We start from the raw sequence: 15,194 nt of genomic DNA, 5'->3' as shown, positions 1-15,194 counted from the left end.
CATTATGAGGGCTTGAACGGGATTAGTGTCCTGACAGGCCTAGATCTATGGTGAAATGAAATGACAATTTAAATCCAACCAAATGAGAGGATGGAGAATAACTTCAAGAATCCATCAACGATAATTACCCAAGATATTGTCTTTTCTCTATTCTATCATATAGAATGCACAGTAGTAGCGTAGATTTCTCTTTTATTTGTCATGAGGTGACATAATTAAGACACAACTTGAGTAACCTAATGTGATCGTCGCAAATATTCAGTGATATCCATAATTGCGGTTAAGTTTTCAATAAGGAGATATTGGAGTTATTTGTCCCGTATAATATTCAAATTGTAAGCGCTCATTTCGTCGTACTTATCCGGGATTTCTTTATGATTATTCGTGAATATAGAAAATGTTTTCTTCATAATTGAAATGGTATTCTAGCTATTGCGTAGATAATTCTTGTGAGGTGATGTAATTTAAATGTCGATTTTAAGGTCTCCTTATATGATAACTTCGTATACGCGTGCGTTGTGCAGATGCATTTCGTTAGATTAACACCAGGATGCCAACGGCCGTAGCCGTGTTGAAACACCGGATCCCGTGGGATCTCCGAAGTTAAGCAACATTGGGCGAAGTCGAGAAGTGGATGGGTTGCCACGCGCTGTTGGTGGGCGTTAAGGGAATGGTGGAGCGGAAAGGAACTGGCCACCCTACCGTACGTAAACTCCGGCTCAAGAACACCTCTACGGAGGTTCGGACCTGCCTTCGGGCAGAACGCACCCTTACCTTACCTAATACCAGGATGATTATAACATGTTTTTGATGATGAGATGGTTCTTCGGATAAAAATGCTTGTGAATTTTTTTGGGATGGATAATTATGAATAGGCATGGTGCGCATGTACATTACAAAAGCAATCACTACTGATCTGCATTTAGGGCAATCGCCCAGGTGGCAGATTTCCTACTGTTGTTTTCCTAGCCTTTTCTTAAATGATTGCAAAGAAACTGGAAATTTATTGAACATCCCCCCTGGTAAGTTATTCCAATCCCTAACTCCGCTTCCTATAAACGAATATTTGCCCCAATTTGTCCTCTTGAATTCCAACTTTATCTTCATATTGTGATCTTTCCTACTTTTAAAGACACCATCCAAACTTATTCGTCTACTGATGTGAATTATAAATAATAGGATCGTCGATAAAATGTTTATATGATAAAATGAGGTTGCTGTAATATATGATTTGTTGAAAAATAAGCATTACGGGAGTGTAATGTAGCCTTCGAGAGTTTCAATGAATTCAAGGTTGAGAATGATTGATTAAAATATTCATAATGCGAAATTGAAATGGTACCAGAGGTAGGCAAGCAATAAGGTTTGATGTTAATGTTTTCACATAATGTTACTGAAGATTATAAGTATTGAAACGTGTATACGGTCATCAAAGAATTAATTTGTGGCACGACAAGATGCGCTGGTTATACATTTAAACGGATAGTCATTGATCGAGGATCTTCGACAGCAAATGACGTTGATATGAATGTAATGAGGTGTATCATACTTAAGTGAGGTTGTTGTCACCTGAAGCAGCGCATGACTTGTATTCATTTGAGTAGTTGCTTTATAGTGTGGATTTTCGTAGGCAATAGTAGATCTTCACAATTTTCAGTAGGATAGTCTAGGTGAAGCCAGCTGCTGTTGTATCATTTCCAAATCTTCTTATTTATTAATGATGGTATCAGCTAGATATTGTATATTTTAGGTGCGGCGGATATGATTTTCCAGGATATGGTGTTCCTGCTCTGATTAATTTGGTAGACCTAGTTGCAATGTTTTTAAATAATATATGTTTACTCATGTAAGAGATGGCAGCGGTGGATATAGGTTATTAGGAAAACTCAAGTTGTTAGATAGTTAATTCATGCGAGAAGCGGTGGCGTTGATGAAATGTAGAAAAAAAATCTTGGACTAGTGAGTGATAAACACGAGTGAAATATTTAAATATTTTCTCATTTTTAATTCTATGATTGGCGGACAATTAAAATAGAATAATTTATGGATTGTGATAATAAGCCTTCAGCAAGTTCCATGTTGGATTTTATTACAAGTCATTTTTAATTTAAATTAATTTATTATCAACGTGTGATTGGTTATATTATAATATAAACCAACAAAGCATTCAATATTGATTTCATTATTACATTTTCCAATCATGTTGTGATGTGAATATTATTGTTATTTATTTCCACTTACATTTGATTAATTAAACTGAAATATCCTGCCAAGAAACTAAAATTCTCGATATTTTCATTTGTTGAACTAGTAGTTTCCCGCTGGCTCCGCCCGCAATGTAACAAAGTATGGTGTTGTTCGTTACTATCCTCACGGATGTATTTGCAAAGTTTCGAGTTAATGAAATAAAGCACATGATCTGCTGTGGTAATAGAATTTAATATTATGTTAACAAAACGCTTGAAAATACATCACACAAAGGAATTGACTTAAACGTTCCTTGGAACAACACTACCGCCGAACTGTTAAAAAGTCCTTCAAAGATCTTCGTCATGGACACAAATGTACTCATAACTTTTCTCAGAATCTACCAATTTAAGTAGTTATTACCTCAAAACCTCAAAAGAAAGAGCATTATCCACTGAGTGTTTTTAGACCAAAACGAACTGCGTACCTCAATTAGAACCAAAGATATACTTGCTTCAAGAAGACAAAAAAATGAAAAATCAAATTAATTTGAGGAAGGCGGAAGTTAAGCGATTTATAGTACCTGATAACAAATCTGTGCATGAATACCTTTCAGTCTAAAAAAGTGAAGGAAATCGACCGGATAGAATGGCCGGACTGACTGACTTTAGTTATCATATTTTTTTATATATAGATGAGGAATTATATTAGCCTTACATAATTAATTGAGTGAATAATTGCCATAGTGATAAGAGCCTAATGTGAAGTAGAAAATGAGATGTAACCGATGCTCGTCGAATGTCCATGCCATGAGTGGAGACTCGTGTAACTCTGCTGACACCAGCTGAGGCGTATTCACATTACCTTCGAACCCTTAATTGAATCGACCCACGGACGGTTATAGTACCATCCCGGCTTTTGCCTGGAGGAGAAGTGAGAAACCACGGTAAACCACTTCCAGAATGGCTGAGACGGGAATCGAACCCACCTCTACTCAGTTGACCTCCCGAGGCTGAGTGGATCACGTTACACCCCTCGTACCACTTTTCAAATTTCATGGCAGAGCCGGGAATAGAATCCGGGCCTCCGGGGGTGGCAGCTAATCAAACTAACCACTACACCACAGAGGCGGACACGGTAGTTTTTATGAAGTAAAATTATTTTCGCCTGGCGCAAGTTATATTTAACGCAGTGAAAATGTCCGCCCGCCTCTGTGGTGTAGTGGTTAGTGTGATTAGCTGCCACCCCCGGAGGTCCGGGTTCGATTCCCGGCTCTGCCACGAGATTGAAAAGTGGTACGAGGGCTGGAACGGGGTCCACTCATCTTCGGGAGGTCAACTGAGTAGAGGTGGATTCGATTCCCACCTCAGCCATCCTGGAAGTGGTTTTCCGTGGTTTCCCAATTCTCCTCCAGGCAAATGCCGGGATGGTACCTAACTTAAGGCCACGGCCGCTTCCTTCCCTCTTCCTTGTCTATCCCTTCCAATCTTCCCATCCTCACCAAGGCCCCTGTTCGTCATAGCAGGGGAGGCCGCCTGGGCGAGGTACTGGTCATCCTCCCCAGTTGTATCCCCCACTCAATGTCTCATGCTCCAGGACACTGCCCTTGAGGCGGTAGAGGTGCGATCCCTTGCTGAGTCCGAGGGAAAAGCCAACCCTGGAGGGCAAGCAGATTAAGAAAGAAAGAAAGAAAGATAGAAAATGCCCGCGGAGAGTAACGCTTTGAGTGGGTGAGATAACGTGACAACGTCCGTAACAGCCGCATGGTTAGACAAATCTGAGTTGCCTCTTGAGACCTAAATGCTTTCCATTTGACACAGACTACATGGTTCTATGTTGTTACTGTTTCTTTTATTGTATTCACGATGGATTTTTTTCCCTCTTGGTTCTATCTGAGCGGCTATATTAACCTCAATGCAGTTGGCATTTGGGGTTCAGAACATTAGGTAGTCTTCTTCATTTGCCATTGCGTTATTTAAGAGTGGGTTCTTGGTGTGCAATTAGTGCTTATCAGGCCCATTTTATACCAGGAAACTATTACATTCTCATCAAGGCGACCGCGGTTCGAACTCCAGCCAATGAACGTGGGATTCTTGAAATGAAATGTCATGTTCCTGTGATTTACATTTCACTCAGAACCGTAGATTGCTCACTATGAACTTTGAATTCTTCAAGATAGTGCAGAGTCCGCCTCTGTGGTGTAGTGGTTAGTGTGATTAGCTGTCACCCCCGGTGGCCCGGGTTCGATTCCCATCTCAACCATCCTCGAAATGGTTTTCCCTTAATTCCCACTTCTCCATGGAAATGCCGGGATGGTACCTAACTTATAACCACGGCCGCTTCCCTACCTTGTCTATTCCTTCCAAACTTCCCATCTCCGTACAAGGCCCCTGTTCAGGATAGCAGGTGAGGCCGCTTGGACGAGGCACTAGTCCTACTCCCCAGTTGTATCCCCGATCCAAAGTTTCACGCTCCAAGACACTGACCTTGAGGCGGTAGAGGTGGGAAAAGCCAATCTTAGAGGGTAAACAGATTAAGACAGAAAGATAATGCAGAAATACCCCTATACTTTCTTTGTAGGAATTTCCGGCTCCATGGCTAAATGGTTAGCGTGCTGACCTTTGGTCACAGGGGTCCGGGGTTCGAATCCCGACAGGGTCTGGAATTTTAACCTTAATTGGTTCATTTCGCTGGCACGGGGGCTGGGCGTGTCATCTTCATCATCATTTCATCCTCAACACGACGCGCAGGTTGCCTACGGGGATCAAATCAAAGACCTGCATCTGGCGAGCCGAACTTGTCCTCGGACACTCCCGGCACTAAAAACCATACGCCATTTCATTTTTTTAGGAATAAAAATAACGTTCTTTTTTCAATAGGATGGGCTAACAACTCATTCTGGTAGAAATTATCTTCCCATATTTAATGAGGTGTTTCGTGACCGTATAGTTTGCGAAGGCTTGTGGCCAGTTAGAACATTCATTTTAAACTTTTTTTAAAAAAGAGGAGCTTGCCCATTCGAGGCAGAACAGGTGTCTTCACAATCCCTATTCTAAAGCAGTACATAACCCAGGGGTTCACTCAGCTTGTACCACAATATCATAATTCCTGGCGGGGGCAAAGATGGTCGTGCATAGATTTAAACACAGATAGTGGAAGCCTTTATTTTCTTCTCCAGGAGCTTCCATAATTCTCTCTCTATTTTATTATATGTAGACTGTAATGCCTTTCAGAGTTCCGCCTGTGAATAAACTAAACTTTTCCACAATCCTTTATTTGTAACTTGTACAGTACTGTGGTCTCCATCCAGTTCCACGCCTTCTTGCCCTGTGTAAATCTCAACAAAACAATCTAACCAATCGTCGTTTAGGTCACCCTCTACCCTCCTCCATGGCTGAGATCATTATTTTCTGAGGTATTCCAGTCGCCGCATCACCAAAACCGGTTATACCTATTCCTCCATTGATTTCATTTCCTAGTTAGCTCTTCTATCCTCATTCAGAACATCCCCTGCTATTGTTCCCACAATTTTTACCAGTAATCATTCTTGATGGGTTCATGTCTGCTTCCCCCAGCTCATGAATAAGATATCCTGAGTACACCCAGCTTGTAAAGTAAAGTTGGCCTACAAACAGAGTTATATAATTATATTTTCGTCTGTGAACTCATTTCAAGGTGATAATCTCCATCCTCTTTGCGAAGCCCAGCTGGTGTCCATGATCGTTAAAGCGCCAGGCCTACATGGTTTTCTGTGTTTTCCCATTTTCACGCCAGGCAAATGCGGCTGTACCTTAATTAAGGTGGTGGTGGTGATTATTGTTTTAAGAGGAAGTACAACTAGGCAAAAATCCTCTATTAAGACAAATCAGAGGGGGAAAACAGAAGGGGTCCGACACTTCAAAGAATGAAGGTATCGCGAAAGAAAGACAAGGGCCACGAAGGGCTTGAAGATTAAATACTTCCTAGGCCTCGAATGTTATAATACCGTCGGGGTCGGAAAAGAACAAGATTTGGCCAAGGGAGATCGGATAGGATAGATTAAAGTGAGGAACAGTGTACAAGTAGATGGACGCAGTGCCAGGACATAGTTAAGGGACCCGTTGTTCCCAACCCACGCTCCCAAGTTAAGATCCCCTGGGGTCCCTATTAGTCGCCTCTTACGACAGGCTGGTTATACCATGAGTTGGATGTTCTTCTATCGCCCCTAGCTCCTTCCTAACCAACGTCGCCATTACACCTATCTGTACCGGTGCGAAGTAAAGCAAATAGTAAAAATAACAATAACATTTTCGATTACTATCATGCCATTTATATCACGACAAATGAAATAGCGAGGCTGAGTGGCTCAGACGGTTGAGGCGCTGGTCTTCTGACTCCAAAGTGGCAGTTTCGACCCTGGCTCTGTCTGGTGGCATTTTAAGGTGCTCAAATTCGTCAGCCTCGTGTCGGTAGATTTACTGGCACGTCAAGAACTCCTGTGGGACTAAACTCCGGCATCTTGGTGTCTACAAAAACGTCAAAATAGTTAGTGGGACATAAAACCAATAACGTTATTGCAAATGAAATTTACCGAGCTTGATAGCAACAGTCGCTTAGGTGCGGCCAATATCCAGTATTCGGGAGATAGTGGGTTCGAACCCCATTGTCGGCAGCCCTGGAGTACGTGGTTACCCATTTTTTGCTAGTGGCTTTACGTCGCACGGAGACAGATAGGTCTTAGGGCGACGATGGGGTAGGAAAGGCCTAGGAGTGGGAAGGAAGTAGCCGTGGCCTTAATTAAGGTACAGCCCCAGCATTTTCCTGGTGTGAAAATGAGAAACCACGGAAAACCATCTTCAGAGCTGCCGACAGTGGGATTCAAACCCACTATCTCCCGGATGCAAGCTCAGAGCCGCGCGCCCTTGACCGCACTGCCAACTCACCCGGTAGGTTTCCCATTTTCACACCAGGCGAACTTAAGGCTGTACCTTAATTAAGGCCACGGCCGCTTACTTCGCACTCCTAGCCCTTTCCTGTCCCATCGTCGCCATACGACCTACCTGTGTCGGTGCGACGTAAAGCAACTTGTAAAAAAAAAATGAAATTGCTGAAAAATAAGAATGTTACTACTATGTGTTTCTTATCGTTTAGTGGACGTTCTTTACAGACGATGCTTTTCCTTTACAAACTCCACCTTATCACACTTACAATAGTCAGATTTGTAACCGAGTGCCCTAAGACACATTTTACGACAGAACTGAGAAGGTTGAGTGTTTCGATCAAGGAAATGGGCAACTTCCTAAAAATAATATTAATACATACTCACTTTTGTTGTTTATGCTCATTCTAGATAATTACTGAAGTAATACTTCAAGAATTGTAGCACCATCTCGTGCAAAGCCCTAGTAACTAAATCTAATTACATCATAACGTAAGGTAGATCCTACACTCCCTAGCCCACGAGGCTGAAGATTCACGGAATCCTTGGTTCCTAAAACGAGTTAATAACATGTTCACTGCTCTTAGCGGGCATTGATCTCTCTGCCTCTCACCCAGACAACATAGGCGACATGTACTTGCCTCTACTGGCGCTCCGCTTCCTGGCTTGCACGGCTCCTTGAAGGACGTGCAGCAACACCAACGTAACGAACAAGCGCATCTCTGCTAGGACACTGATGATGTGTTGGCCCATTTCGCGATGTGTTGATACATATAGGCTGCATACGTGCCATGCGTGAGCAGGGTTGCCATCTTTAGTACTTCAGTACTAAATCCAGTAATTCATGAAAATTTTTATTATGTTAGTTCTTTTTATGGAAATTTGGTACCTTTTTTCGGAGACATTGCATTGATCAAAATCGCATATACCACACACCATATTGTAGATAGATTCTGAGCGTTCAAATGGTATAAAACACTACGTGTCATCTTACGACGATACACAACTACAGTATATTTAGTAATTCAGCGGCGACTCCCCTTTCTGCCCGTAACGCTTGGCATCATGTGATATTTTATCCTAAGGTTCGAATGTTAAGAAAAAGTCATATTTCAATCCTGAGGTCATTTTACCTGAAATCTGAGAAGTAACTGTGAATGATGGGTTTCTTATCCCGTTTAAAGCAATTCTATGTTGCATATAACTTTATATTTTGGCCATTTTTATTGCTTTGGTCATATTTTGCTCCTTTTTAGTGATATAAAGTCATATTTGGTTACATTTTGAGCATTTTTATTCAAATTGAGGAGTCGTTTTTAACACGGTAAGCTTGCATGCTATCTGCGTTGTTCAAACACAGGATTTCTTTCTTTCCCCAAAAGGGGTAGGTAGCAGGTTTAGGAAACACGATTCCGAGAAAGAGATGTTGTACGAACGTACGCCGACAGATACCAAAAAAAAATTCTAATAACTTACTTCATTTTTGGTTATTTTTTAAGAAAACAGTTGAGAACTTCGCTTCAGGGCTATGTTAATGAATGCATACAGTTTTAATTTACCTACCGTAGCTATGTCATTTTGCATGATTAAATGCGTCTGCTGTATTATTGCTTATCACTTTTTGGCACGTTTGATGTTAGTAATATTCTAATACTTGCTATCCATCCCTAAAATGCCTACGTCATATTTTAATTTGTATAGGTCATATTTAGATAGTTTTTGTTACCGTGTTTTAGCGGTAGGTAGAGGCGTAAGAAGGTGCGGGCGTGAATGGGTTTCAAACTACGGAATCAAAGTTAATGTAAAAGTAATTTAAAATTTAACTAGGTTATATTTTCTTTTCAAAAACAAAGCAATAACAGACATGGCAGGTACAATGTAGCAAAACAAGGGGAGATGATACAATATTTACAGGTTTTGGGCTTCACGCCCTGACTTCTGCGATCAGCTCAGTTTTACCACAAACACAAGTTTTAACAGAGGGGCAGAAAACCCCATTCATCCCTAGGAGCCCCTGGCTCCGAATTACACAGAAAAGCCTCCACGAGGCATATGACACTCCATTTTCAAAAGAGCGATCCGCTCTTAAAATTTAAGCCTCTCAAAGGCCACCCCAAACTCTACCTTCAAGCTGTCCTCTAAGGACGTATTCACAGGGGTAAAATACCCAACCTACAGAGGTCTATTACATGAAAAGAAGGTTGATTACATGACCTCTAAACTAACAATTTGAGAGGAGGCGATCTTGCACCCCTAATACACTTTGTTTTTTAAAACCTAATCTGGCTCTGGGCCGCTAACGCAAGGGCTAATCCCATACTACAGAGGTGACTTAGAGAAGAACACTTTACATTACATAAACGAAGAATAGTTTGAGAAAATAAGTTCACCTCAAAACAAATGTGAGTGGGAGCTCGAGAGGGTTAGCACTCTCTATCCCAATATGTAGCTTTACAAGAAAAAGATGAAAAGAGTAATTACATTTTAGGAAAAGGTTACATGATGGAAATGCTTCGAACCCGCCGCGAGTGTTAAACTGCCGACCTAGCAAGAAAAGAAGTTATTAATAGGCCATTACCTGGTGTTGAACGGCTGAAGAAGAAAGAGGCGCTTCCCGCCTCCTGCTATGTACTTAATACACTGAAAGATGGAACAGAAGTGGCCCGGAGACCCTAAAATCAGCAGTTTATATCCTCTCGCGGAAGATTCTAGGCGTTAGGGGAAATAAAACACCCTCCCACAAAAATTTTATTGGCTAGGGAAAAGAAACCCCTACATAGAGGAAGAAGAAACACATTATTGGTGGAAAATTAATTAAAGAAATTCGGGATTGGCTAGATCCAAAATAAGGGGAAAAAGAGGGGTATACAGCCAACTTAAACCATGACAGAAAGAAATTTAACAAAGAACAAACTCTTGAAATAAAAATTTCTCCAACAAAATAGTTCTTTGATTTCGCACTAGGTTGCACTATTGTAATTCTTCAGTAGTGTCCTCTAGAAGAGAAAGTTCACACTTCTTACTTCAAGCGAAACAAAAACACATCAAAAGTGACACAGTTCAAAAACTCAAAATTTTCCACGTGGTGACATCTTCTGAGAAAGTAGAGAATTAATAGAATAGATAAAGTTCAACCTTCCTCCAGAAGAGGAGTTTCGACTGGCGCAACTTTTAAATAAACGGTGTAGAGGTGTACCGCCCGGTACAGACCTCCCCCCCCAAAAGTTCCTCCAGGGGTGACACATGAAATCAGTTTGAAACAAAGTCCAAGTAATGATGTTGATACGAAGATAGATAGCAGAAGCATTTACAAGATTTCTTAATTCAGTTTCAAAATGTTGTTGTTGCAGGTGAATGAAAGTCTTTATGTTTGTAAAATTTGAATTTCTGAAGATAAACTTTTAATACTTAAAGGTGAAGAAAAATTTTGCAATGTCCACCAAATATTGTAGTTGAATTCCCAAGTGTAGTTATTGCTTATGGTGACTGTCCATGTAGTTGATGTAGATTGAGTCGAATGGCCGGACCGGCCGTTGCCGCTTGCGTCCAACGGAGGCCGCTCGGACTCCTCAAGTACCCTGAGATACCGCTCGCCCGCACTATGAGGGGAGCAGAGGTGTTGGAGTACGCCGCGCCCGCGGTGAACAGATACAGGCTGCGGGCATGTAGCAGGTCGTGCGCCGCACATCAGCCTTGGCCGGGAGGAGAGCTCCGGCTCGCCGTGCACATGTCGTCCTCGCTGGAGAGGAGGGGGCCCATCCCCCTCCCCAGTCGCTGCACGGCGCTGCGCGGCTGCGGGGGCGCTGAAACATTAAAGCTAGGCGGCAGAATTGTGTTGGACAATCCTTTTCTTTGAGGGTACAGGCTTGTGGAGAGGTTGAGGGGCCAGCGGCGTGTAGATATCCATGGCATTTACTATTATGAAGCCACAGTGTAAGGTGGAGCAGGAGACGGGAGCGTGGTAATGGCCGTGGCAAGAACAGGATGGCAGTTTAACGGGTCGGGGCAGGTTTTACACAAGGCTTACATCTAAAACCAAAATATTACAGAAGGGGCAGAATGCCTTAAAGTGAAACTCAAAAAAAAATATAACCTTCATATCCTTTCAAAATAATATGAAGCAAGTTAACACAGAAATTACACCGGTTTCACCTGGGACAGGTGAACTCTAAATATCCTCTCGGTGGCTGGATTACTTAGCAATAAGGTAACCGGCGTAAGAAAATCGAGAATGATACAAGGCCCATGAAATCTGGGGGCAAGCTTGCCCGCGGGAACAAAATTTTTGACCATAACCTGGTCGCCTACCTTCAAAGGGGTGGGTCTCCGTCCACGATCATACCTTTCCCTAACCTTTTCATGAGACACTTTAAGATTGGCTTTAGCCTTCTTCCAAAGATCTTTAATGTTGTCCGGATCTATTGTCTCGGGCAGAATGTCATTCAGAGACCAGAGGTTAGAGAGCGGCGTGTTGGGAACGAACTTAAACATCAAAGAAGCTGGAGTAAATTTGTGAGATTCATGAACCGCCGAATTCAAAGCAAAAGCTAACCAATGCAGGGACGTGTCCCACCTAGAATGATCTTCATGATGATAGGCAATAAGTGCGGACCTGAGATTACGGTTAACCCGTTCAGCCATAGATGGTTGAGGGTAATAAGCGGAAGTAGTTACATGAGAGATGGACAAGTCAAAACAGAATTTACGAAATAAATTCGATGTGAACGCCTTAGCATTATCAGATACAATATATTGGCACGGACCAAAAGAAGCAAAAATAGAATTTAGGCAAGTAATGGTGGACTGAGCGGTAGCCAGCTTCGTCGGAAATAACCAGGAAAATCTTGTAAAACCATCTACACACACAAAGATGAACTTGTTGGCATTACCCTTTGACTGGGGGAAGGGTCCCACATAATCGATATACAGGCGTTCCATGGGGCGCGACGCTTGATGAGAAGACAAAAGGCCTACTTTAGTGGACATGGTGGGTTTACTAAGCAAACAAGATTTACAAGCTTTTACAAGTTCCCGAATTTCACCGTCCATACCTTTCCATATGAACATTTCACGAATCTTTTCACGAGTTTTAAAGATTCCAAGGTGCCCCCCCAATGGGGTCTCATGATAGTATTTGAAGATCATAGGTACAAGAACCGCTGGAACAACAACTTTCATCAACTTATCATGCCTCGAAGGGCAACATAGAACACCATTCCTCAGAACATAAGGGACAGCATGTTCCCCAGAAGAAAGGGTTTCCATTATCGGAGCCAGCGTCGGATCTTCACGTTGGTATTTCTCAATATCCCTAAAAAGCATGGGAGCATCTGTTAAGATGGCATTAACACCAGATAGTATGGACTCGGAAGGTGATGAACTGTCGACCGGTTCGTGGGTCTCTACGTCGTTATGAAACATACGGCTGAGTCCATCGGCAACAACATTTTCAGTACCTCTGATATGCCGTACATCGAATTGGAAGGCAGAAATACGGATGGCCCAACGGGCTATACGACCTGTACGACGCGGCCTACCTAAGACCCAGCTTAAGGCTTGATTATCTGTCTCCAGATCGAATTTGACGTGTTCCAGATAGAGACGGAACTTTTCTAAGGCGAATAAGACTGCCAAACCTTCAAGCTCATATATGGAGTACTTTGCTTCTTGAGCTGACAATGTCCTAGACGCATAGGCGATGGGTCGCCTCCCTAGTTCAGTCTCTTGAAGAAGAACTGCAGCTACTGCTGACGACGATGCGTCGGTTTGGACGATGAATTTCTTCGAGAAATCAGGCATAGCAAGTACAGGGGCATTACAGGGAGCTAAATTCAGATCTTCAAAAGCGGCTTGTTGAGAAGGTCCCCACTCGAATTTGATGCCTTTCCTACGAAGAAGGTTTAAGGGCGCCGCTCTATTAGCAAAGTTAGGAATGAACTTCCTGAAGAAATTCACCATACCAATGAACCTGGCGATACCTTTGATGTCCTTGGGAGGTTTAAAATCACGGATGGCCTGTGTTCTAGAATGATCGACTGCTACTCCATCAGGTGACACAATATGCCCTAGGAATGACATAGAGGGCTTAGCAAAGGCAACCTTGGACAACTTAACAGTTAACCCAGCCTTACGAAGGCGATTGAGAACTTCTCGCAAATGATCTAGATGTTCTTCAAAGGTTTCGGAAAATACGACGACATCATCCAAGTAGTGATATAAGTACTCAAATTTGATGTCGGAAAAGACCCTATCTAGTAGCCTAGTGAGCACAGCTGCCCCCGTGGGGAGCCCGAAAGGCACGCGGTTGTATTCATATAAATTCCAGTCCGTGGCAAACGCTGTAAGATGTTTAGACTCTTCGGCAAGGGGAATTTGATTATAGGCCTGATTCAAGTCCAAGATGGTGAAGAACTTGGCCTTACGAAACCATGAAAAGCAAGAATGAAGGTCGGGAAGGGGCACAGATTGCAACACCACCTTCCGATTGAGAGCCCTGTAATCAATGACAGGCCTGAAGCCTCCTTGGGGTTTCGGGACTAGAAAAATAGGCGAAGAATACGCTGACTTAGAGGGCCTAATAATACCATCCTTCAACATCTGATCGATGATTTCTTTCAGAGCCTTCATTTTAGGTGGAGATAGCCTATACGGTGGAAAACGGACAGGAATTGAATCCGTGACCTCAATTTTGTATTCAATAAGGTCAGTAACACCAAGAGTATCAGAGAACACCTCGGGAAACGACTGACACAGTTTCCGAATACTATCAGCCTGCTCCTCAGGTAGATGTCTAAGGTCTAACAACATCTCATCCTGGGTAGGCGAAATAGATGAACATGATACAGAATTACACTTTAACAAGGGAATTCTATAATTGGACGCAAATTTGAATGTGCACGACCTACTCTGGAGATCGAGCACAAGACCAGTGTGAGAAATGAAGTCCGCTCCCAATATGATGGGGCAAGACAAACGCTTGGCCACAAACAATTTGATCTTCCATGTAAATTTAAAAACCCGAATTTTGACATGTAAGGAACCTAGAATTTCTAATGGAGATGAATTAGCCGAAACATATTTAACAGGAGATGAGTCATAGTCAGGGAGTTTACAAACAGATTTCGATTTAGAATACCAATCAGCCGAAATAATGGAACAAACACTGCCTGAATCTAAGAGAGCTGTTATAGGCTCGTTATTTAACTCAATCTTAAGAAAAGGAACAGGTGCGGGGGTATCCGCCGCAATCCTAAGACATTCTTTAGGGCATTCAAAAGATGAATTTGAAGGCTGACTGTTCTCTGCATTTACAACCTGTTTACTAGGGGCTAAGTCTCGGGAAGATGGATTAGTCGGCTCAGCCGACGCCACTAGTCACTTTTTATTATTGGAATAGCTGGAATTTGCACCAGAAGTTGAGCAGGAGGGGGTGCTATTTGAGTTTGGGCAATTCTTGGCGATATGTGAGAAGGCCCCACACTTAAAACAGCCTTGTGATGACCCTGCTCCATTCCTTGTCCCACTTGACTTGATCAGAGGACACTTATTCCGCAGATGTTCAGGCGACCCGCAAGCATAACATTTACGGGGATTGACTGGTCGGCGAGGTGGAGGCCGAGTGTTACTAAAGGAAGGCGGGGGTTCTTTCGCGACACGCAAAGAATCGGCGTATCTAACTCCTTCCGCTGAGACGGCCAATGCTTCAAGTTCAGAGAAGGTTTGCGGACACGCCGCGAAACACAAATATGACCTGTAGGATGGCGAAATACCTTCTACAATAGCCTGCACAATCTGATCTTCAGGAAAGTGCAGAGCAAACACCCTAGTGTAGAATTTGATATCTTGAATGAAATCAGCCAAGTTTTCATCCAAGCGCTGTACACGGTAATAGTACTTCTGAATCAGGGAGGACCTGGCCCTAGCCGGGATGAAGTTAGCTAGCAAATGGGCATGGAAATCCTCAATAGATGATTGCTCGGCAATGGCTCTTACGATTTTATCAGAGAGAATACCAATAGCATACGGATAGATAATTTGCAAAATTTGACATGGCGAAAGAGAAAAAACCAGAGCATGATCCTGAAATTCC

General features: G+C 42.7%; 1 protein-coding gene across 1 annotated transcript in view; it reads right to left on the bottom strand.

Moving 5' to 3' along the window:
- LOC136863086 (uncharacterized) overlaps positions 1–7,836 on the bottom strand; it is an 84,675-nt gene extending 76,839 nt beyond the window's left edge. The window contains exon 1 of the mRNA XM_067139423.2: positions 7,747–7,836. Within this exon, the coding sequence (XP_066995524.2) occupies positions 7,747–7,825 (79 nt within the window). The 5' untranslated portion in view covers positions 7,826–7,836. The remainder of the gene's footprint in view (positions 1–7,746) is intronic.
- Between the last annotated feature and the right edge of the window lie 7,358 nt (positions 7,837–15,194).

The sequence above is a fragment of the Anabrus simplex genome, chromosome 1, assembly GCF_040414725.1.
Source record: "Anabrus simplex isolate iqAnaSimp1 chromosome 1, ASM4041472v1, whole genome shotgun sequence".
Taxonomy (NCBI): Eukaryota; Metazoa; Arthropoda; class Insecta; order Orthoptera; family Tettigoniidae; genus Anabrus; species Anabrus simplex.
This window is presented reverse-complemented; position numbering and strand designations above follow the sequence as displayed.